Raw genomic sequence first — 25,764 nt, 5'->3', positions numbered from 1 at the left:
ATACACGCTGTCTGGCTCCATCATTGTTTCAAAGAGTAGCCTGGTGGGATTTTCCCATCATTGGATTTATCTGAGGCCCGATGAGCCTGTTTGGACCTGAAGGGTCATGACCTGAACCTGAGCATTTAGAGGCACAGTTGTAAACTAGCGGTGCAGGCTTAAATAGATGGTTCAGGAGACGAGACACTGGAGGGATGTGTGTGGTACAGTCAAATGCTAACACTGAGTTTAACATGGAGGAGACTCCTAACCTGCATGTCACTGTGGGTTATAAGTGGAACTATTATGTGCATTTCTGGCTAATTTATTTTTATTTCTGAGCCCAGAAGGGCTGGGATTGATTGAGTTATTGTCACAAATCGCTTTATTTACTTCAGACCAACCCTCTCCGTAGGCTGTCAGATCAACCTGTGGGCAAAACGAGAGGATTGAGACTCTTCCGCATTAAGCCCCGCCTCCTGCCAGATATAACTCGCCACTGATTGGTCAGCTGCCACTGCACTACATCGGGAGCGCACACCGCACCTGCTTTCGCCGTCATTGTAACATCTCATAAACAGAAGGATTAGGCTCATATGAACTCAATAAAAAACAAAACACAATGTCAACACATAGCATGCAGCCCTACATGTTGGAACCTGAATCAGACCCTGAAAACAAAGTGGAAAACAGCAACCCACAGCAACGAATGCAGCAGGATGTCTCTCTTTGGTAAACTCACCAGCCATCGTTGGAAAGAACTTTATCCGACGTTTTCCACCCGCCTGATGTATTTGTACATGCCCTTGTTAACCAGGAGAAGGTAACCAATCACCGAACCTTATCCCCTGGGACGTCACAAGGATTTCCAAGTAGAAAAAAACTCTCTAAAACGACGTGTTTTTCGTTGCCATGGAAACCGAATGGAGAGCGTGCTGGAACTCAAACTCAAACATGCGTTTAAGTGATAAAAAAACAGTGCCGTTCACATGTCTGATGAGGATTCAACACTGTAACACTGTAGAAAGTTCAGAAAACTCCAAATACCATAATAGCACCCCTTTAGGTAATATTTAAAAGAACATGAAAATGAAAAAAATGAACATAATCTAACTAACTGCAAGTGGCACAAATTAGATTTTTACTGAATATAGATCCTTAATTTTCTTTTTTTTTTTTTTTGCTGCAGTGTAGCTTCTATAAAAGGTATTGACAGTGGCATTTGAATGAAGTCCAGAATTTCATGTCTGAGCTGGTCTGGATCAGTTTGTACCAAAACATCAAAGTTATATGCTTCAGAAAATTATTAGAATGATTTGACTTACTGGTGTGGACAAACACACAACCATCCCGGCTACATCGACACTGATGTGGTTTTAAAATTGAACTGATCTCCATATAGATTCAGTCACAGTTTTCAGCACAGATTTAGAAATGGCCTCCATTCATACAGAGAAGCCTGACAAGAATATTAGGTTACTCGTGAACTCCGGGGGTGATCATGTCAGAGCAGACAAGTCGGAGAAAGGCTGCTGGGTGTTTCTGAAACAGTGGGATACAGGGGGATAATGGTGAGAGAAAAAACATAACCTGGCAGTTATCACAAAGCAAACATAGACGTACCAGGAGCATCGCTGGAGGAAGCCAGGCGTAAGGTAAAACTGCATTCACACAAGGAGCCTCAAGTCTCAAAATGACAATGTGTGTTTTTTGGCTGAAACTGTTACACAGATTCTCCATCATTACAGCTACATGGTAGTAAAGAGTTTTGACTAATCCAGACATACACACAGCATCAGAGGTCAGAAACAGAAGCTAAAACTGTTAAGATATTAAGATTAAATAATCACCTTTCAGGATTTTGCAGCTCATTTTGTGAAAAAAAAATATTTGAAACAAGGTCCAATAATGAAGCCGCTATTACTGCGATCAGGTAGATGGGACTGGCTATTCCAGTCTGCTAAGTTGACATTTCCACTGTCAAAATGAAGGCGAGGTTTGTCGAACTAACTAAAAGAAAGGATATTTGAGGCAAATGAAATCCAACATGATCATTTTAGGAAACTGATGGGGGTTTTTCCTTTTGAAAATGAAGCAATGTAGGCAGATTCACAGGAAAATCAGCCACACATACAGAGAGAAAAGCACAAAAGGCTTCAACAAAGTTTCCTCCAGGTTGTAAAATGTGCATTGGCTATTATGGGAAGCCTTTGTTGGATCCATCAGAAAGAAATCTCTTCAGCTGCTAAATCCTTTACAACACTCACTAGCTTAGAGCGAACTCGGTCCATCTGTTGTTTGGCGCTAAAACGGTAAATTGACTGCACTTGAGAAGAAGATTTCTAGTCTTGTTGAACACTAAAGGACCTTTACACTCAAGGCCTCATTCACTGACACACACATTCATAAAATACCTCTTAGTATATGGCTTTTAAAAAAGTATAGAGCATTTTCTCTGTCATCCTTAAACCGATTTATACATTAGAGGAAAAATGTTGAGCATGCTGCCGAAGGATACGAGGAAGAAGCCAGGAATCAAACCGCCGAGCTTGGTGTGCAAGTGTGGTAGACAGGTGAGAATGAGAAATAGCTACGTCCACCTGTTGGAGCCATGTGAATAGGGAGTATGAAAACCAAAACATAAAGCTTAAAGACAATAAAGCAGCCGGCATCAGTACAATGATCTGATGGTCACAGAGAAAGCTAATCCTTCTTGGATTATGGTTGAGTATTTGCATTGCAGAGACAACCATCTGGTCAATCACTAATATTAAAACACTAACTGGAGTAATTTTATTCTTGGAGAAATTACTGTTGCTTAAGTGGTGGAAGGTTAAGCAACATGGTCACCATTTCTAAAAACTACAAAAACAAATAAAAAAAAATACATGACTTCACAGCTCGGACAAAAATTTGAAAGGTCTAATTTTAACTAAGCAGTGACAGAAACAATCAATGTGAGGATGCTGACACTTAGAAGGAAATAAGCACGAAGGAGAGAACAGAAGAATTAATCCTTCTGGGTAAAAACACAATAAGCTGAACACATTCAAATGATAAGCAGCTTTAAATAACTTAGTAGCAACTGATTTACAGGGAATTATTTAGTAGGATTCTCTTTCTCAGAGTGAAGTCATGGCAGAACAACGGAAACAGATTTTAATTAGAGATAAATAGATTTGTGTTGCTTAAAATATCATGATCTGTTGAATCAGATATCCTTCTATATTCTAGCATTCACAGCAGTATGAACATTTACTCTATACACTTGAATAACAAATGATATTTCACAGGACTTTTCACCATAAAATATAACCCCACACAGATACAGACTACAGTAAAGTGTAAAGAAGAAGAGCTTTCACTGGAAATCAGTCACTGCACTGGATAAAACAAACATCCAGAAGTAAGAACGTGATGCAAAGCATAATGCAGTGAGTGACGGCAGCTCTGGTTAAATGGCTTTAGGTGTGAGGGGGGAGCGAGTCAAGCAGACTCATGGGACACATTTTTATCATCACAAGGCTTACAGTGCTGGTTGAGAATGTCAATGTCTCACCTCATGAGTCTTAAACTGTTTCTGGGAGCAACAAATACAGCTCAGCCTCCTTTCGCTGTGTGTTAAACTGATTTTCTAAAAAAAGCATCTTGTTAGAAGTGTATTACTGACAGTAAAAAAGGAAACACTGACAGTGTGCTGTAGTGCCACTGACCAACATAAAACATATTTTTAAAAGCTACAGATCAGTTAGAAATTGCAACAGGAGAATTATTTATTAAAGATGGCAGCTACCTTCCCTCTGACATGGTTTTGTCCATTAAAATCAGTCAAAATTCTGCCAATTTAAGCATACGTGATGGCTTACTCTCTTAGTAGTCTTAGTACTCTCTTAGGCTTACTCTCTTTAAGTTTCACTGATAGATAATTAAAAAAAAAAAAAAAAAAAACTTTTAGAATTATTATCATGCTAAAAGAAAAGTGATTAAAAGCCTAAAAGCTTTGATAAGAGCAGAGCTGATCCTTTCCAAATGAAGACAGAACACCATCTCCATCTCGGCTACGCTGTTCCCAAAGGAGCGTAAAATCAGGTGTTATACAAGGTGATGAAACCAGGACAGTTCTTCTCAACGTCTAACTCTATTGGCTGATATGCAAAGTTTCTGATGCAGGAGGTATTAGAAATGAATTTTATTTTAAAATGTCATCAGAATAAGTTTAGGAGGTCCACATTGTTTAAGATTTGGATCACTTTTTTCATTCTGAATGGATTTTGTTCACAAAAAACAGAACTAAAGCAATGTTTTGAGTACTTAATGACTATCTGCTAATTTAACTCCTGTGACTTTTTTCTTTTTTTTTTTTGGTGACCCAGAATAAACAATATGAATAAATTATCTGCTGAAATGAAAAATAAAAAGTTGTCTTTTTTATAATAGAGCAAATGCTTAATTGGGTGTGTGGAAAAAAACACATACAAAAACAGAAAAGTAAATGAAAATGTGCATTTGTGTGTGACCCCAATAAAAGAAATGAAATTTCCAGTGTGTGTAACTACAGTGTGTGTGCGAGTTGTTAAAGATCTGGATTCATTATCATACTTAGAATAAAAGAGGAAAGCACAGGTTGGCCCAACTTCTGTGGAAATTCCTCAGTGCGGTTCAGCAGAGTGCATCAGGACATCGGTCAGGACAGTTTGTGGTGTGACGTGGTGGCGGTGGATGGAACGAGACATGATGCTGGACTGGATTCAGGTCTGGTGAACAGGCAGGTCAGTCTGTAGCAGCAAAGCTTTTGTCACACAGGAACTGCTGATACACCGGGCTGAGCGCTGTCAGGCATCAGAATGAACCCAGGTTCCACTGCAGTAGAATATAGTCTGACAATGGGACTGAGGTTCTGATCCCAGTACGGTACTGGCCGTCTGGATACTTCTTTCTAGCACAGACATTGGGCCCTCCTAGAATTTGCCTCCTAAGACCATCACGAACCCCCTACCAACCCAGTCATGCTGAAAGATGTTGCAGGCAGCAGGAAGTTCTCCACGGCGTCTCCAGACTTTCTCCCACACACCACATGTGTGCTGCGTGAAGCTGCTCTCATCCAGACGGAGCACAAAGTGGAAATGGTGAATCTCCCATGTCTGTTGTTCTCGTGCAAATGCCAGTCATGAAGACACGGGGAGGGAAATCTCTTCATTTTGTGAGATACCCTGATACGAGTGGACAAGACCTGACATCATGGAAGTGTCACATGGGGATGAATATGTAAGTACTTACACATACAACACAATTTCTTTTTTATTTGTCATTTCCCTAAAACATGAAGATATATAATAGAGAACTTAAAGAAAAAATTGAAAAGATTAAATATTTATGCATACAAAAAAACATGCAGTTAATATTCCTTTATTCTGTCAGCCATGTTTCTATAGTTATCTGGAATAGACCAAACATGTACCAGCTGTAGAGATGACCAATTGCATTTTTGCTTTTTTTTCTAAACCTAGGAAAAATGGAGGATAAAGTGGCCAAAAGTTAATTTGCATACAACTTCACAAAATGGCAATATCCTTTAAACTTCTCCTTTAGTTTGGCGCACTGTCGTCACCTTAAAAACTTTCATAATAATCATCATTTGACAACACAGCAAAATGTAACTAGAACTGAGTGCAAAATGTTTAAAATAGACCCAGAGAGACATTGAATACAATCCCTTCTTCAAAAGCTACAGATGAGGAACAATGGACCCTTGAACAGTCCTCAGAGTCCAGCAGTCCTGCCATTTTACAGAGCAGCGTGCAGCAGTATGAAAGTGTAAAAGGGCAAAGCTGAAACAGAACATGCATCCTCAGCAGAACCTTCTCCTGGACAGATATATGTTGAAAACGACCTCACAGCAGGAAGAGCTGCAGGAGATAAAATGGTGCAGACAAAGGAAGAGGGATGGAGGGAGGCTGTCTCTTTCAGCAGATGGATCAGCCCAGAGGTAAACGTTGAGGCAGACAACAGCTTGCTCTTCTGGCTCTTAGAAACAATGCTTTTGCTTGCGGTGTGGTGTGTGGCAAACTGCAGAAACACACTCACAGAAAAAAGGTTTGAATCAAATAAATGTGCACACGTATGAATGTTTGCGAGCTCTGTTCACCTTTCTGTACACGTGTCTTGTGTTTTACATGGACTATACTGGAGATATGTATAGATTTGTCTGTGCTGTGGAACAGATACATCCTGTGAAGTTGCATTTCCCTTGTTGACCTGGCTGTCATGATGACTGATAGAGTATTGGCGTAGCCTGCAGCGTGCTCTGAACATCTCCTCTCTGCTCTGTTCTTCCTTGCAGAAACCACAAGCAGATTGTCAGCTCGGCACACAGCGGCAGCCAGCTTCAAATGTATCACCTCCACTCCAGTTATTACCATTATAGCTATCATATTGCATCCCAGCACTTTGGCCACTTTATTACAGTGTGTGAGTGACAGGGTAATGTGTCTGCTTCTCTTACACTGCAATTCATTACAGCCAGGCAACTACATTAGCACACAGGGCAGTTTAGCTTAGCCTATTCTGGATTAGCGCTGGCATGTTACGTCTAAACATGCCTCCATTGTCCTCAAGCTTTTGCAGCTAAACCGGCCCCTGATCCCCTGTTTGTGTTGTAGTTACAACTTTAATCCAGGATACTCTGTCCCTATGCCAAAATCAGATTACTAACATCAATTATACTGGATCCATAATCTCACACATGAACTGGGCGAGCAAATAAAATGGGACAAGCACAACGGCCATCAGTGAGCACTTACAAACAAAGTCTCTTTATATCGTGGTGATTGATCATAATGATAAAGTGTGTAACTTGCAAAACCTACAAGCAGGTAATCCCCAAGATTCTTGCAAATATAATGGATTCTGTTTTTAATTGATGCTGTTTCAACTCCAGAATCAGCTTGCCAGGCTGTGATAGATATATCCTTGAAAATGTTCTCTTTTACTTGCTGTAATCACACCGGGGCACGCAAGAATGCACAAACAGTGTGGGAAAGAGTGGAGGGGAAGAGAGTGGGAGAAAAAACAAAATTAAAATCCTCTAGTGAACAGCCTGCAGGCTCTCGGCTCAGAGCTCCCATCCAGCAGTGTATTTTATCATCCTTGAGTGGCCGTGGCAACGCTGGAACAGGACTAAAGTGAACGCGCAAATCAAACCTACTCTGGCTTGTCCATACATACTGGCTTACGAAGGGAGACAGAATGGCACTGGGACAGAATAATGTCCAGATATTACGACAGTTTATAATAATAAAAAAAAAGCAAAAAACAAGTACAAAAAAAAGAAATAATGGTCACGCACCACTGCTTCAGCTGTACCTTGTGACTGACACTTCGCCCGTACTTTTGAGATACAGCTGTGCAGATAATCAGCACCTTAACCGGCGATTTAGAGCAGCCGAGGTAAACAAGGCCCAAATGGATAATCAAATCACGTGCAATCAAGTATACATCCATCAAATCAACAAGCATTATGAGCTGATGAGAAACTCAAGCTCAGAATAAAAGATAAAGCCCTGATGGATGAGCACTGTAATTTGATTCAGAAACGTATCAGTCGGGCTGTATTTATCTCTTCAAACATCGGGGGGGGGGGCAGTGTTTCATTAGCATTAATTCCTCTGGAGCCACAGATCAGAAGTGTTGGATTTAGCTTAAGGCTATATAAATTCCTATAGAGAAGTTGTTTTAATCACTGTTTTGTGCTGATATTTAAAACATGACAATCAAATAGATGAGCTTTGTGCAGTGGTCAACCTTGCAAACAGAGAACAAGCCCCCCCCCCCCACCATTCAGAACAAAGAGACAGGTATAGTACTGTCTGCTAAATACAGAAGGAATCAATGAGAACAAATGTGGAAAAAATGTGCAGACAATGGAATGACTATAATCTCTATTTCCTCTTGTGCACTTTTTTCCCCTTCCATCCACTAAAGATTCCCTCATCATGACACCCAGTTTTGCTCTCCTTCTATTAAAAACATCAGCAATCTTTCTCAGAGACATCTTCACTCATAATAGAGATCAATCTTTTATTTTAAGTCCTGTAAACCACTTCAAGCATCTATAAATTGGTTCATGTATATGTAAAAGAAGTTCATACTGGATATTTACTCTAAGCAGGTTTGTGGTACTGTGTGGAAACTGCAAAAAAAAGGGGGTGTAGCAAAAAAAATAAATGAACAAACAAATAAATAAATAAAAATCTTATGGCACTTACACTAAAAGTATTTAAGGTTCAAGTCTCAAAGAGTTGTTTTAAAACTTATTTAAAAAGGAAAGAAAACATCTTTTTTTATTTGTGCTTCATTAAGCACCCAATGAGACACACTGATCTCAGTGTGGAAGAAGATCATTCCGGATCACTCAGTTCTCCCTGATGATTGGGTGTCTCAGTGTCCTCTCAGTGTTTCTGCATTTGATCCAAGACTGATGATGAAGTCATGGCTCCCCGTGTATGGGGATCCTTCCATTTCACACATACATTAACATATTGTTGTTGGGCAGCATGGTTTTGTGGTGGTTAGCACTGTCAACTCCAAACAAGAAGGATCCTGGTTCATATGTGGAAAGGCTTTCTGCATGTTCTCTCCAAGGATTTTTTGGTTAACAGGTGATAACTAGTTGGTCTTAGAATGAGTGGGAGCATAGAAAGTTAAAGATATTCATGTTGAAGAGTGTCCAAAGCTAAAACCCTTTTTATATCTTAAGTACTACTTAGGAATAACCTATCCAACAACTATGAATAAATTCCTGATGTATTCATCTGATCAGCAGCAGGATATGTTGTATGGTGTCATGAGTGCATGCAATGAGTTACATTGACGGTTTTTAAAAAACTGTATTAAAAATGTTTAATACAGAAGTCATGTGGTATAGTGTTTGTTCCAACTGATATAACACGTTTTAGGTGGTAGAAAAAAATAAACTTGTCTTTCTGGACTCTTTCTGTGTAAAGCACGAAGCAAATGGAGCACTTTGAACTTTGTCAGATTTCCTGAGAATGCCTTCAAACATCGTCTAGTTCAGCATCCATCTTGCATCCTGGCTCTCCACTGAGCTCTCTGTAGTCAGTAAAAGTCAGTAAGATGTTGACTCTTGTCTTATTTCATGCTGTGTCCTTTTTTTGTTCTAATAATGCCTTCTTGAATTTCTTTGATGAATCAGCCATAGTGCACGTTAAAAACAACCAGTGTGCTGGTGTGTGACATGGTGCTGTAAAGTGAAATGCTGATGTTGCAGCATCCCAGAGAAGAGACGAAAAGGAAACACTGAGTGTGGTTTGTCAGCCTGAAGACGCTGCAGGGCAACAAAGGCTCCAGGACTGTACATAATAAAGGTCACTGTGCCACGAAAACCAGTTCGAAACACGTCAGATTTATGGGAGTGCTACTTTAAATAACCACCTGCAGAAACACATAAGAGTATCAAAAATGGTAAAACATTTAACTGCGTAACTTTACAGACAATTTCATAAAACAGAAGAAAGAAAATAGCAAAAACAAAAAAAAGACTGGAACGATATAAAGTACCATTTTATATGGAATATATGTATAACAATAAATCAAGATTAATATAAAGAGATTATCTAAAATAATACATAAATATAAGAAATAGAATAAGTATATACAGAAATAAAATAAACAAAAGCCAGAGGTGTTTTGATGCAAATGTAAAACTTTTGACATTTAAGAGTAAAAATAAGATTAGTGACAGTCAAAGACTATTTATATAACTTAACTGGAACTGGATTTTCATTAATCAAAATTATTTAATTAGAGTGGTGTTTACATCCCGTTAAATAAAAACTGGAAGATTTGACAATATTGCTCTTTACATGTGAGCCCTTTAACACCTGCATTCAGCTACAATGACATAAAATAAATACAGTAAAAAATCAGAAAAAACACCGAAGCTGAATGGAAAATAGCCGCAGCCATTCAAATGTAACATTCGTATCATGTGGAGACCTTTCATTCTCAGCATTAGATTTGAGCCACAACCCTGCCCTTTCATCCTTCTGAAAAAAGTAAAAAAAAACATCATCCAAGAACATGAATCAATAAAAATAAATCTAAGTGAAGATTGCTTTAAAATCTGAAACTGGGAGAATGCAACGAGACTAACCTTCTCCCTTTTCATTCTGCTGGATGTGAATGTGAGTGAGAAGGAGGGCAGGTAGGTGTTGTCTCCGAGGGTGACTCATCTCTTCTAGCCGCTACACACTACAGCACACTGAACCGATGCGGGCTGCGTTAGCTCACATGTGTACCTGCACACACGCTCGGAGCCACAGGCATCGATTCAAAAGCGCACTGAAGAGCAACACACACACACACACACACGCACGCCAGTAACCTCGGCCGCTTTTTGCACACACTGCTCACGCCCTGCTCTCGGCTCCCTGAGATGGCATGCTGCTGAGCACACAGTGTGGGAGCAGACGTTACACAAGTACGCACCTCGTTCCAATGCCAGGTCCACACGCTGACTAAAAACATGGTGTTTTCCTCTCTTAACGAGAGATGAGGGCAGGGCAAGGCTCTGCAGGTTGTCATCGGTTACTTAGAGATGCACTGGGAATCTCTACATGCAGCACAATGTAAATAAAATGCACAGATCTCTGTCTATGGAGGTCTCAGGTTTGCCTGTTTGACTTCTCAGCTTCTCATATCCTCTCCATATATACAGATCTCTCTCTCTCACACACACACACACACACACACACACACACATATCTGTTGCTTGCCACCATTTTTAAGCACTCTTTCTCCATCTCTACAAACCTCTAACTGCACTTTTCAACATACAAACAGCCATGTAGCGCTGGGCGCTCGATGGCTCCATCGCCATAGAAACTACCATGTTTCCGCGGCTTCTTATGGAATGAATCACATATTTGCAGGTAAGGGGGTCTTGCCATCGTCTCCCTAAGGAATGAAAACAAAAGCCTCATGAAAATGAACGGCCTTGTCATGATGCTGCTCACCGCTGTCAGGAAGTGAAAGCCACTATTGCCACACTATTGATGCCCCATGCTCAAACTGTTGTGGCGTTTAGCCCATGAGACGGGGGTGGTGAGAGAAGAAAGGGGTGAATGAATGCAGTCAGCTGTGGAAAGGCCGAATGCATGAAGAATATATTATGTGATGTATCTAAAGTGAAACCGCTTGCAGCAGGGGCAACATTGAAAAACAGTTCTGGGGGAAATGAGGAGATGAAGAATGATGGCATTATATGGACAAAAACCACTGAGACAGATAGAGGGAGAAGGACAAATAGGTAAATCATTAGCCTTTCAGCCAGGAAAGGTACTGTATGTCTGACTATCTCTCCCACAGTTTCTTTCTCCTCTCCTTGTATCCCACTACTGCAATGCAATTTTCTCCCATTTCTGATTAAAGATTGCTTGTGGTGAGCTCAGCCCAGTTCCATTTTGCCATCTGACAGTTGTGCTATCTGTACCATTTAGACCTAAGTGAATGCTCCATCTCTGCTGCTGGCAATTTACATGTTTGCATCTTGTTAGGGCCATTTGAAAGGCAAAGGCAAAGGGTCAGGACAGTGAATGAGGAGGGAATTTCAGCATCCAGATTAGCTTTCACCTCTGATACCAGAGTGCATCGCTCACCCACTAGAAATGGGTTTTCAGAGAGAGGTTTTTGACTGAGACTTGAGGTTGAGACGCAGCAATACAAAAGGAGCTGTCCACGGCTTTACGAGTCATATAATCTTCCACACATGTTCCCGTCTGAAAACCCACAGCGCATCAACTCAACTGGAAATGTTTTCCTTTTTAGAAGAACCCCACACTGTGTTCCTCTGCTGCAACACAGAAAAGCTTAATCTCTGTTTAAACTATCCTGACACTTTTCCTAATTACCCACTGAGCCTGCCAAGCTGGGATCCTGGAATGGTGCTGGAACAGTCCCAGACTTATTTGATTGGAGTCATTTCATTGGATACTTTCATTAGATGTCATTAAATGCTTCTTTTTTCAGGAGTCTGACAGTGTTTGAGGAGCTTTACCTGCTGCTTTTCTTCTGCTTTTGAGACTGTAAAGTCATCTGCTGGACCGTATGTGTTTGTTGTAATGCAAAACAACCAGAGCAGGCAGGGATCCAAGTGCTGATCTTGAAATTGGCTTTGCACATCTGCCAAGCATGGAGCACATGCCGTACAGGTGGGAGGAGAGTTGCATGCAGGAGGGAGGTTCATTCAGATGAAGCGGCACACAGCAAATTCTTGGTGTTTTGGAAAATTTGTCTCTCTAATTCATGTTACATGACAAATATACGTGTGCATTGAGAGAATAGTGTAAATAAAAGTATCTAACTCTCCTCAGAGAGCGAGTGTTTAAATGAGCACAAAACTAATATCCACTGATTGTGAGAGGAAAACACATAAATAAGTCATTCGTAAGGTCCTTATTGCTGCTTTATTTGGTGCTAAAGCTTTTCTTTCACCTCACTCATACACCCTGCATACAGCTGAGGACAGATACATTGACATTAAACGTGTGTCACTGCGTCGCTGCAGCCTCTGATTGACATTCAGTGATTGTCTGTGCTTTGTTCATTGTGTTGAACCAAAAACAGCAGATGCCTTGGAAACAGCCTTGCAGGAGACCAACTGTTGCACTTTCTGCATTTGCATAATGATACTAGGTTATACATGAATCTATATCTAACTTTGTACTCTAACCTTTGTCATCAGCTGTGAAATAATGTTACTGTATTGGCGATGAAGGATGAAATTTTTGAGATGAAAGATAAATTTCAATTTAAAAGCAAAATGGAAGTACTGAATGTCACCAACTTTGTCCTTTAAGGTTGCTTCAAGCAGTTAATGTTTGGCTTTCAGTACTTCTTAGTGTGTTCTATCAGAGGGCAGAAAAGCATGATTGAATTGCTCTGTCTGTGGAAATGTCTGTCCCTACTTATCAGCAGGAGGTGATGTAACAGGTGATGACTCCTGATTGCAAAATGATGGAGGTGGGCAGGAAAATTCTGAACAACTAGCAAAGCTGAGTGTGAAATAAACTCCTCAGCGGCTCCATGTAGCTATAGAAAAAACATCCTTATGTAAAATAATTGATGTTACAGCTGTATAATGATCAGATTATATGTGCAGATAATTCACAAATCCCAGCTCCAAACAACTTGTATCCAAGGCTAAATGGTAGCTGGGCCTGTTTAGATTTTTAATATTGACTCTTACTGTCCTCTAAGTGCTAACTCAATAGACAGATTCAGAATAATATTTCATGTAAACAGACTTTTACCTAAATAAACTCGAGACACTCAAGTGCGAGCGAACACAGTGTGTTATCCTCTGCTATGATGCTTGTACATCAAAACAACCACACATACAGAATCATCTTGTCAGCTGCCTATGGTTGATAGTATTTGTCTGTTAAAACTGTTTATTTTTGATAAAGAGGCTGTAAAAGTCCTAAAACTACCAGATGTGACAACTATGAAAAGTTTAAATGGTCAGCAATGCTGCAGTAACACTGATACATTTGGGATTTGGTTCCAAACAAGTTTTGTTTCTTGTTAAAATCAGTAAAGAGTAAATGTCCGCGCTTTTACAGATTTAGTATTTGCTTCACATCAGAGTACTACTTTAGTTGAAACAATCTGCTCATTCCTAATATCGAGGACCTTTCCTTGTCTGTATTGTCCCGTTAGTCTTTGTCCCACTATCATACATTTTCTGGACCTTCTCCTGGTGAAGTGCTGCCTATATTTAATTGTTAGTTTGTGGATCTTTCTGCCTTTGCAGCAGTTTCAGAACAGATTTTAAAACTGCTGACTATTCAATATTATCTCCGCTTAAACAGTCCTGTTGCTTTCTTAGTGTATTTTGGGTCACTGACCATCTGTACTGTGATGCTCCTTCCAATCAGCTTTGCTGCATTTTGAAGAATCCGAGCAGCCAGTGTGTTTTATGATCCCTTTTGGAATCAAGTGGCTGCATCTGTCTCCAGTAATACCATCACTAAACAATCAGAACTCAGATCCATTAGATGTCATGCATGCTCATACTATCACACTGCCTTCACGCGTCTTATAGATGATGTCTCCAAACTTTATTGCAGCTTAATCTGGTTTTTGAGGATTATGAATGGTTTGCACCTTGTAGCGAACCCTTTTTATCTGCTCTTGTGAAGTTTGTCTTGGTTAATGATGTGCCTGCCTCCAGGAGGCTGTTCTTCACTTGACTGGATATTGCAGGGGCCTTTTTTTTCAAAATATAACTGAAAGGATCCTGCAATTATCCACTGCTGTCATCAATTTTGCACACCAAGACCCAACAGAGAGCTCTTTTTTTCCTGAGAATATAGCTTCCAAATGCAAATGCCACACTTGGATTAACTCCAACTCCAATTTCTTCTTGCTTAATTGATGAAACTATAACTAAGGAACATCCCACACCTGTCTAACAAATGGCTTCAGGGCCATCTTCTCTACTACTTTAACAGTTAAGTACCCTTTCCCCACTGAAACAAAAGCTAGGAACACTTTAAGCCACTTTTTTTTCCCTGTTTTTTTTTTTTTTTTTTTTAAATCATATTATGACAAAAAAAAAAATCTAAATTGTAAAATGCATGACTAAAAATCTTAAAGAGTCTTAGCAAACCTAGACAAAAGGTAATCATCGTCACCTTTCATAATATTCCCCATTCAAATTAAACAAGTCTCATTTTCTGTTGTCCTTATCTGTCCCCCAGGAATGCAAACGGGACCACATTTCATCAATAGCTGCTCCCTGATTAAAAGCTTTGAAGCCAGCAGTAGCTTCACACCCCAGATGCAACTGCAAGGCATGACTGTGTGCTTCAACGTGGAAGAGAATGCATTCATGCAGGGATAAGAACAGGAGGTCGAATGCCACAGACCATCATGATCATGAAACAACTTCCTGCAAGAGTTTCATTTTCACATCTATCACAAACATGACTGTGACCTCTAGTCTCTGGCCTTTTCTATTTTACCTGCGATACACTTGCTAATCATAGCTTGGCAGCAGTTAAACGAAGAAGCAGTGGAGGGGTGGGGGGGGACTCCGGAAACTGCTGTCTTGGCTGACTTAGAAGTGGACATGCAAACAACCAGCCTGCCAAACATCGTGTAGCCATAGAAACAAATGGCTTTTACAGAGGATAGGGGGAAAAAAATCTCTTATTGTGTTTGTCTGGACAGCGCATCATTGTGCAAATGAGGTGCTGTCCAGTTGAGTTAAAGACTGTTCACTAAGTTCAAACCAATTGGATGCCAGTGACACAAACCAAACAGGGACAGAGGGCAGAACAGAGAAAGACAGAGATGGAGATAGAGAGGCTGTTTACACAGTATGCCCTCATTTCTACCAAGCAGTCCCTGGGGTTCAAAGAGGGTTTGCATTGTTGACTGTGGAACAGCTGGTGATAAAAAAAAAAAAAAAAAAGGCAGGGGGTATTGGGCATTGGTGGTTTCAAATCATATGCCATATTATGATGTGAAAACTTCCTGGTTTTCTTTCCCACCGTTCGGTGAAGACAGTTTGTACCAACACTGTTGCTGGAGATGAATCATGCATGTCAGATGGCTACCATTGCATGGAAAAGGACAAGCAGCTTTGCTTTCATTTTAATAATTTGTGACTAATCGGGGCTGTGCAGCAGACATGTGCAAGTCCAAACAAAGCCATCGAAATTTAAATAAAAATGGTAAAAACTCATCCTGGATTGTTTGACAATTATGTGCCAAAATGATCAACTTGGAAAGATCATCAAAAAGCAACTAGATCATTATCTTATGAGAAGACGGCTCCTCGGCGAGGACTGTTTAACATTTCAAGCAAGCAGTATGTCTGCGTATAAAGTCCTTAGCACAGCTTTGGCCACCAATTAATCAGTTACTGCATATAAACAACATCAAAACTGTAGGACCACCGAATAGCCCATTAACTTTCTTAACGCATTCACAAATGCACACGTATTAAGTGCAACAATCCCTTCTGCTGGCAGCAGCATTATTATAATCTTTCATACTCTTAGCTGAGGAGCATACATAATTTGAATCACAATAGGTTAAAGCAATACAATTTGTATCCAAGCTAAAAGAGGGATACACACAGCATTTAAAATAGATGCCCGATGCAGAGCATCTGGAAAACGCACCAGTAAGGAGCAGCGGCTTACTTCAGCAAAGCCAGGGCAAAACTGTTAATGTCTGAGATAAACAGAATTCAGTGAGCTCCGAACTCATTAGTCAAGGAGAAAACAATCTGCATCACATGTCAGGTAATTGGACAGCAACGGTCTGCTTAGAGAGCTGCATGAGCCAGTTCCCTTCCTCCTTCACACCAAAGCAAATCTGCACTCTGCAGTCAGCAAACACTGAGGTTAAACCAGAGTAATACCAACATAAAGACAGTCTGCAGTGATGCTGTGACTGGAGCAAGCACACACAGATACACACACACACACACACACACACACACACACACACACACACGGTTGTACTCGTGTGTTAAAGCAGCCATGGCTAACGTAGAATTTTAGCTTATGCTTACAAATGAAACGTGCATTTCTCATATATGAACCACAGCCAAACCTCACTAAGTTCACACTGAGCAGCACAAAACCAATCCTCCGTGTAACTGGTTACGTCAGCTGACGGTTTGGCCGCTGCATGCCTGCATCCTCACATGGATTACCGCTCGTCTGTCATCTGTCACATTTGGAGCCAGTACAGGCGAGGTGAAGGGTGAAAGGTAACTGATGCTTAAAGGGCTCCAATATTTTGCATAGTTGCATTTACGTGAGGGATTAGCGTAAGCTGCATACATTTCCCAAAGAATAACAGCAGCATGAACAAACTATGTATTTCTGATAAGCTGTAAAACTAAGTTGTACTTATTTTTTTTATTATTAAATTTGTGGCCTGGTATGTCTTTACTGAGAAACATTACAGGTTTAACAATAATCCATCACTGCGTTGCAGCATCAAGATACTTAAAGGACGCTGTTTTAGAAACACACTAACTGCGAGTGTTAGATGAGCAAACTGCTTGGAACAACATTTCTGTTCAGTCGTGAAGTTTGGACAGCAGAGTGCTAGCTTAGCTTGGTTTGCAGACACAAAATAGACTGGAAACAAAAAGGAAACAGCTGATTTAATAAGTCAACAAGCCAAGAAATCCATCTAACAACTGAAAGCTTGTTCACTAATACACTGTGTACACTTAGCTATAGAACAGTTCTTTATTTTAAGAGGATTTCTCGTCTTTTGTTTGGAGTGGGGTTGCTTGAACAACTTGTGGGTAGTCTATGAGTCAGCAGTCGGAACGCTCCCAGTTTGAAGCATCAGGGGGAAATTTGGTCATCTTTACCATCTAAACAACTGAAACCAACATGTGGATGTACCACTTTTGCATTTTATTATATTTTTGGTATTTACCCTACATAAGAACACAAAGGACGCAATGTAACACAGTGGAGTGTGTAATGGTGCATTTATGCCAATACTGATCACCTGACCCTACCAGGGCTTGTATCTGACTTCTTAGGGAGCTTATTGCAGATCTTTACATTAGAAATCATTTAAATAGTAATAAGTTGTCTGGACAGGCAGTGGCAATGGTGAAGGCGTGGACCCAAATGCAGAGACGAGGGAACAGGGATGCAGATTTCCAGGAGATTTATTGTTACCCAAGGGCCTAAAGCAACATACATACAAACAAAATGATCCCACAACTAAGAACTAAAACTGAGGGGTATAAATACACTGGGGAACCAAACAAGAAACAGGTGTATTGAATGAACTAAAACAAGACCAGGTGAACTTAATGAACAGGAAATCAATAAAGCTAAAAAAACAAACAAGAGAACCAAATAGGAAAAACTACAAAATAAAACAGGAAACCCGAAACCAAGGCACAACAAAAACCAAATCATGACATACGTAGGCTTTGCCAGACTTTTTGGTTACTTTAATGTTCTATAAGTGAAATTGTGCGATTAAACTAAATTAAGTGCAAATCACAACCGACCCGTTTCATATCATTTAGGAAGCTGCTGTTCAGTTAAGAAAACTGTGTTGACTGGAATTACGATGATTTGTTTTTGTTGGTTTGAACCATTTTCATCGTTAAAACTTTGCTCTTTTGTTGCTCTTTACCAAACAGCCATTAGTCGGTCTCAATCTTTACAATTCCACCCAGATTCTTGTAAGTTAGAGCAAGCCTGCTGTACACTGCAGGTAAAACACCGACTAGTGCTTCACACAAGCCCACGTCAGAATAACAAAGTCTGCTTTTCAACTCTCTGCAAGAAGGGGAATTAGCATGAAGCTTCTGTTAAAATATAAAAGTATAGCTTTCAGCAAAAACAGCTTTTTATTGTCTTTAGCGTTCTGCTACTTAAGCAGAAACATTTTCAGTCTATAAAATGGTCCTAATCTCTGAAGATCTTACCCAGTATAGATATTTTTTCCATCAGTAAACACCACATGTAGCCTGTTTCAAACACCCCTATTGTACGTGTTTTGAAATTGTTTTCCAGAGGGAACGGGTGGATAATACGTGATGCCCAGTTCTTTTCTCATAAACCTTTTTTAATCCACTATCATCTAACACAACCACAAGGCATCACTCCGCCTATGTTGATATCACAGGCTGTCATCATGTATTCTCTCTTCCCCTCCCACGACAATGCGCACCAACAGAAAAATGCCAACACAATGCTGAGAGACACCATACATATCTAAACAGGTCATCGTCATTATCGCTGCAAATCCCCTCATCTCCAAAAACACACACCAAAGCTCCTTTAGCATAAAAATGTCGCTGAGATAGAGAAGTTCACGATGTGAGGATAAAGTTAAGCATGCTGGAGCTGCTGTTTGCTTGTGGGCGAACGATGAAAGCTGTCTTGTTGTCTCATTATGTGGGCCCCGAGCACAGATGCGGACAAAGGACTAATGAGGACATGCGACTTTGAAAGCGTTATACGCAGAGAAATAGATGGGTAAAATGAGCCGCAAACAAGAAAAATATTGTTCCTGAGCTGCAGAAGATCTCAACACTGCAGGGAAGCAGATTTAGCCACATGTATTCCTCACAATTTACAGAATGTGTGTATTAGCCATTAGTGCTACAGGAAAAAAAATAGCAAATATGGTGTAAATGTCAATAATCAACTCGCTCTAGATGATGTTTGTTTGTTCATATGCAATCAAAATCAGTGTATGTCACCTTGACAAAGCACAGACGTGTGAGCATTTAAGAGGTGATGATAGTAATTCAGGTAGAATTGTATCACTGAGGGATTTTGGTAATTGCTCTGCCATGCAGACATTTTGTTTCTCTGTATGTGAGCCATGACCTGGTGGTGAGCAGCAGCAGTCATCGGGAATGTCACTCTGGTAATGAGCCTGTGGAGGACTTAGTCAATGAGAGATCATTTGTCAGGATGGGGTCCTATCTAGGTAGGTTTGGTTCAAGATGAAGGTGCAGCAACAGAGACAAGTGAGTTCAGGCCTGTTGGGCGGTTTTTGCTGAAAGCACACAGCCAAACATGAAGAGACACGGAAGAATTGCAATTATACCATACTCCCTATTTCATCTCTTCTTCTGTGAAATTTGTACGTAGAAGTGCTCTGAAATGAGAGGCTGAAGTCTCTTGATATGTATTCTCAGAGCTACTTTTATCCTAACTTACAAATGAGAGTGTATTGTCCATTGGCTTTGTGATGGACTGCTAACCTACAGAGAGTTGCAACCTCATCTCATGCCCAGTGTCAGCGGAGATGACTTCCAGCCATTGTGACCTTCAACACGAGAATAATTCATAGAAAGATTTTTATAAAAACAGAAACTCAGCTTCTGCGATGGACTGGCGACCTGTCCATGGTGAGCCCCGCCTCTTGCCCAACGGCTGCTGGGATAGGCTCCAGCTCCCACACTACCCTTAATCGGATTAAGCGGTTTCAGATAATAAATGAATGAATGAATGAATGAATGAACTAATTAATTCAGCTTATAATATTAAATATATGTTTGAGGATCTATCATTAGGTTCCCTGACCTCTAACGTGTAACCTCTTCCAGAAAAACAAAGACATAAATGAACACGGATTAATTATTAACAACTTCATCCAGCTGGATGTTTCTTATAGATTCATCCAAACAACTTTAAAAACACACAAAGATTTGAAACAAACACAAAAAAACAAAATCGTTTAAGAGATTGTGTTTGTTTGTTTTTTCTACCTTCCCAACATAACTTGTAAAATTGGCCCAGAGAACTAGAATCAGGTTTTCTGTAATGTAAAGTAGCATTTTCTTCAGCTTTGTAAGCTTCCAGATTAGCATCAGTACAAACGGATGCAATGATTAAAAATCTTTCTGCAGAGAAAGTTCTTTTTGCTTTAAATCCTTCAGAAACACTTCAGCTGAAAGGCCTTCTTCCACTTGGTCATGAAATATTTAGAAGTACTGAATGTTGCAAATACTCTTACTTATTGTATGATTAAAATCTACAAACACTGGATTGATTTAAATCTCGGTTCCTCTAAACATCCTGTTCACTTTTCCTTTAAAACATCACTGAAACACATTAGAGGTTGCTGCATGTCTGCTGTGTGGGACTCAACAGGTCACCTGTTTGATTACAACTGTGATACAGAACCAATGCAAAAGGATCCCGATGATTCGGAGATCACAGTTCACATATCCAGCTCCATGTAAAGGAACACATCTCCAAGCAGCTCGTCTCTTATTGGGCCATGGCCTCGGGGCCTCGGTTATGATTGGATACTTACAAAAGCCAGCCACCCACACCATGTGTGTCTTTGCCTCTAAAGGTCTGCTCCTGCATATTAAACAGTCTGCAGCAGGAAAATGCAGGAACTCCTTCGCAGAAATTACCACATGAGTAAATACTTTAATAAATAAATGCACCGAGCTACCTCCAACACAGTACGCAGCGCAGAGCGCGGCTTCAGGGAGGAGGGGATTCTTATGTGGGGGGGGGGGGGGGGGGGGGGGGGTTTAGGCTTGTCACTGTGATGAAGACAGATGATGAAGCTGCATTGCTGTAAATGAGTGAGTCAGCCCTCCCTTCAGACAGAGATGGGCCTGCACGAGGCAGATGGGGGACGGGGGGGAGGGGGGGAGGAAGCACTTCAGAAGGAGGGAGAAGGAGAAATGTTTGAGAACTGTCCCTGGTGCTGAAATCTGGAGCGGCTGCTTTCCAACAGCTGCAAGTTTAAAACAGAGACAGGCCGCCTTGTAATCTCTGTCTCTGTATCTAATCTAACAGGTGAGGATCTGAACCTGATTTCCGGAAAAAAAAAGACCTTCAGATAAACTTTAAAAACTACCAACAGAAGGACTGTGATATTCATCACACAACGTTATGAAGGTTGTCACAGCTGAGTTTTTCCACGCACATCCTGGCCAGTGTCTGCTGTTTGGGGCTCTGATCACAAAGCCAACAAACAACATGCAACATGTTCTTCTGAACCAAGTCTAAACGTGTCTTTTTACTACATATTCCAATCCTCAGTCCTAAATTTACATATGCAATGCTATGTAGACTAGTCATCTGTGTAAACATAAAGACACACACATTCCATTCCTCAAAGGAATTCAATGCAAAGTTTGGATACAGAAACACTAAACCTTCACCCTTTGATTTTTCTTCTTGCATTACTTTTCTATAAAAGCCGTCCTGAACTGGCGCCAGCCTTCAGCTCTTTCATTCAAGATCACAGATGGATGTTATAGAGCAAAACGCTGAGAAGAATCCAGTGTTTCTTTTAGACACAAGGCAGATGGTCCAGTCATACTGATATAATCTGATCACTATCTCATCTCATTTTGTTTTTAGAGACTTTAGAACCTGTTCAACATTTTTTTTTCTTTATTAAAACCAGAGGTTTCAACATCATCCCAACAGGGGTTAAAATTTAGAGCTTCGCTGATGGAAATGGCTTGTGGTAAATGGTCAACTTGCACTCAGGCGGTGATTGGCAATTCCTCTTCTCTGACATGAAAGGATTATGCAACAGGTTCAGTACTTGGAGGCGCTGCCCTGCGCAGTAAAAAGATCACCGCTGCGATATACATCATTTCAAATGAGACTAACAGAAGGATGATGTCACAAGTCTGTAAATAAAGGTCCTTTTGTCGGGCACTGCAGAGACCAGGCGGGTGTGGTGACTGCATTAGCAGACGCGCAATCCCCGGCGCAAACGCTCACACAACACCGTGATGTGGACATTCTCGTCACGGCTTTCCATCATCGCTATGACAACCCTCCAGTTGTCGGACGTTTCTTGAAGTTCAAATCATTCATATGCTACCAGGAAAATTTGACAAAAAATAAAAAAAAGCATGCCTATTTAGCTTCATTCTGGCTGCCACAGTGCGCCCATTGATGGTGCGCCTCCCCAAGCCCGTGTTCGGCTGAAAAAACATGCACAATGACAATCTGACATCTGCTCTCCATCTGACAACAGTTCAGTATTCCCCACAGACGCCCCACTCTCTCCCCCTCTGAGCACCCCATGCCTTCCTCATATGCCGCTTTTCCTCTGTACACCAGTCCATCCCAAGCCTATGCGGCTGTTCTTTTTTCTCTTCACGAGCCAGCTTTTCCTCAATCAGCCCAACTGAACAGCAGCTTCATGAAATATGCAGGGGGAAGAAAGGGGGAGTTGGGGGGGGGGGGGGGGGGGGGGGGGGGGGTAGAAAAGGCAACTCGGAAAACACCGACATCTCAAGCACAACACTTTTCATGCTCCACTGAGAACTGACCTCCCAGTCTAACGAATCCCACTCTTCGGTAAACATCCGGAGGATTTCGTTTCATCCAAGAACGCGGACGAGGCGCAGCGGCTCTATGGAGCGACTGGGCGATGCGGTGCCATTGCGCTTTTTTTTTTTTGTGATATCCTCATGAAATCAATTTGAACAAGAGGACGTCGTCAGAGGAAGGCATCTTGGCGGCGTTGGGATCAAGTTGAGAGGCGCAGATGAAACGATGCTAAGCTTTGCAGTCCAGCATTTATTTTTTCAGCGATGGTTGCAACCAATTAGCACAGCACTTGCGCTTGGAGGCGAATAGCTCCTGACAAGGCGCTCCTTCTCCTGAGCATCGCTTCTATTTCAGCTGCTGTGCTTCTTTTTTGGAAAAAAAAAAAAAAGGGGTGGCAGACTACACAACACACGCAACTTCTCTTTTCCAGGATACAGAGGAAATGTCGCGTATTCCAAAGCCCATAAATCTCCATAGCGCATTTGCCCATCCTTTCTTTTCTCTCCCCTCTGCCGGGCAGCAACAATAAAAGGAAGCTTTTAAAGGTCCCTGTAAGATGTGCCTTTTAAAACACGTGACTCCGTATATTCCATTGGTGAGATAAAAAAAAAAGGTTGCATTTGATCCATAATAGGCCCTAAGCAGTGGAAAACACGTTATGTGGGGGTCATGGCAACATGAATGACACTGGTACCACACAGCAGACTTACTCACCATTAGCACAGCAAAGTTATTATGGTGGGTGCAATGAATGGTGGTCGTGTTGCTCCCGGAGCCAGTTATGTGGCAGCCCTCTGCCCTCCAGCCACCGTGTCCATCCAGCAGGTCAAAATCCCAGTAGGCTGCGGTGGGGTCTACACCCAGTGCGAAGTGCCTGAGAGCAATAGTAACGGAGTGCACGACTCTCGCGCTGCTGCACCCATCTGCAAGAAAAGCAACACATTGACTAAAAGGAAACCAAGTGGAAAGTCTCAGAGTGCTATGGCACAGAAAAAGGGGGAAAGGAAAGCATGTGCGCAAAAGCTGCGTGCACGCCACAGCAAGTGTTTTTTTTTCTTTGTTTTTTTTAGATAACTTTCATGAAAGGAACCCTAAAACAGACCTCATAGAAGCCACTGATCAGCTAAATAGGCTGCTGTTTCCTTCATCCAAACGCAGCAGAGTTTAGATTTATTTCAGTACAGATGCGCGTGTCCACATGTTGCGCAGAGCGAACTGTGTCTGCGCGCGTAAGCATGCATTTCATGTTGGCAACACTGTCCACAGCTGACATCACACGCATGATGAGAAACACGGATTTCCTCTTACCTAATTTGGTGAAAGCAACTGGTGTGGAAACGCTCCTCCGCTTCCCATCATCTGCGAGGTTCGACGAATTCCCGGTGCAAGGAAAGAGTTTCCCATTGCGAAACACTATGAGCTGCAGCCTGCAAGTGGAGTTATCAACAGATTGCAAGGCAGAGGAGGGGATAGGCGTACCAGCCAGCGGTAAATGGATCGAGGCGACTGCCACGGAGTTCTGCGGACGGAACACACACACGCACACATAAAAGAAAAAAAAAGGAAGGAGAAAGGGAAACAAAAATTAAACAGTTCTTCCCAAAATCACTGTTTAAAAAAAACAAACTCTCATTCAAAATAAAAAAAAAGCAAAAGAGAGCTTGTTAAAGTGTTTTTTTTAATCTCCAGAAGCGGAGGCGACCACAGATCCCACATGGCCAGGGGAACGACTCGCGCTTGGAGCGCTCTAGTGCGCCTGTTTGGTCCGGCTCCCTGCCGCAGAGGTGGAAATGGTTCTTACCATTTCAGCTTGAGGGCACATCAACACAGCAGCTTGATTTAAAGAGACAACCGATTAGACTTTATCTTCTTTTCAACCACTAATTGGGAGGAAGGTTGGGGGGGGGGGGGGGGGGGGGGGGGGGGAGCAGGAGCCTTGGTGAGAGGCAGCTAGGAGAGAATGATTGATTGTGAATGTCAAAGTGCAGGCAATCGCCATCTTTGAGGCTTTGACAAGATGTGATATACATTGATTCTGTCCTAACTTGCTTTTATTTTCTTGTGGCAGCAAGTAAAATAATAATAATAAGGAAGAAACATCCCAAATAATCCCCCTGTGCAGCCATTCTCCCAATCCCACAGGAGCTGCGTTCAAGATGCACGCGCGCTCTGATCTCTTCTGACCTGAGGCTGATCGTTTTGCATTCTGACGCAAACAGCAGAGGGTCGGTTGTCTCTGCTCATCCTGTTCAAAGAGACGTAGCTAAAAAACAAACAAACAAACAAACAAAAAAACAGGTCTAACCTTCTGCATCTACGTGACAACAGCTGCAGTAACTTTGTCACACCTGACAGGCTGCAGAAATGTTGCACACGGTGTGTGTGTGTGTGTGTGTGTGTGTGTGTGTGTGTGTGTGTGTGTGTGTGTGGAGCAGTGACAGACAGTCAGCACTTAACCAAGATCGACCTTAATCATTAAAAGGCTTTCAGAGGTGCAATGTCAGCATAGAGGACCCTGCAGCACATGTGTGGCCACACGCTTACCATCATGCATCAGCTCTTATGAGATCAGTATTTCAAGCATGAAGTGTGTTGTAGACATATTAATACCTGTTGTTGACAAGGAGATGCGTTTGCAGACTTCAGTTGTGCTTTAACTTATTCAGCAGAGAGAATAAATCAGCATAGTTGTGCTGCATGATCAGCTGACCCCTCATGTTCACTCAGCAAGTGACCCTCATGTAGAAAAATGCTAATGACGGAGGAGTTGATGATGCATGGTCATAATAAAAATAATGATCCTGTTACGTTGGGGCTGGCTTTCCTAATGAAGTCTGTTTTGTTCAGCTTTCCATCATGTCACCCTCCAGAGTGAGATGATGAGCACTGTGAGCTTAAGGAGGAGGGAGGCTTTCCAGCCAAGATGAAT

At 41.4% G+C, this 25,764-nt stretch overlaps 1 protein-coding gene across 1 annotated transcript in view; it reads right to left on the bottom strand.

Annotated features, from left to right (window-relative positions):
• adgra1b (adhesion G protein-coupled receptor A1b) overlaps window positions 1–25,764 on the bottom strand; it is a gene marked incomplete at both ends in the record, with an annotated part of 190,841 nt that overhangs the window by 40,038 nt on the left and 125,039 nt on the right. The window contains 2 exons of the mRNA XM_079248652.1: window positions 23,550–23,758; window positions 24,144–24,354. Of these exons, the coding sequence (XP_079104778.1) occupies window positions 23,550–23,758; window positions 24,144–24,354 (420 nt within the window). The remainder of the gene's footprint in view (window positions 1–23,549; window positions 23,759–24,143; window positions 24,355–25,764) is intronic.

The sequence above is a fragment of the Telmatherina bonti genome (assembly GCF_933228915.1).
Source record: "Telmatherina bonti genome assembly, chromosome: 11".
NCBI classification, from domain to species: Eukaryota; Metazoa; Chordata; class Actinopteri; order Atheriniformes; family Telmatherinidae; genus Telmatherina; species Telmatherina bonti.
The sequence above is the reverse complement of the archived record's forward strand: the minus strand, read 5'-3'. Positions and strand labels throughout refer to the sequence as shown.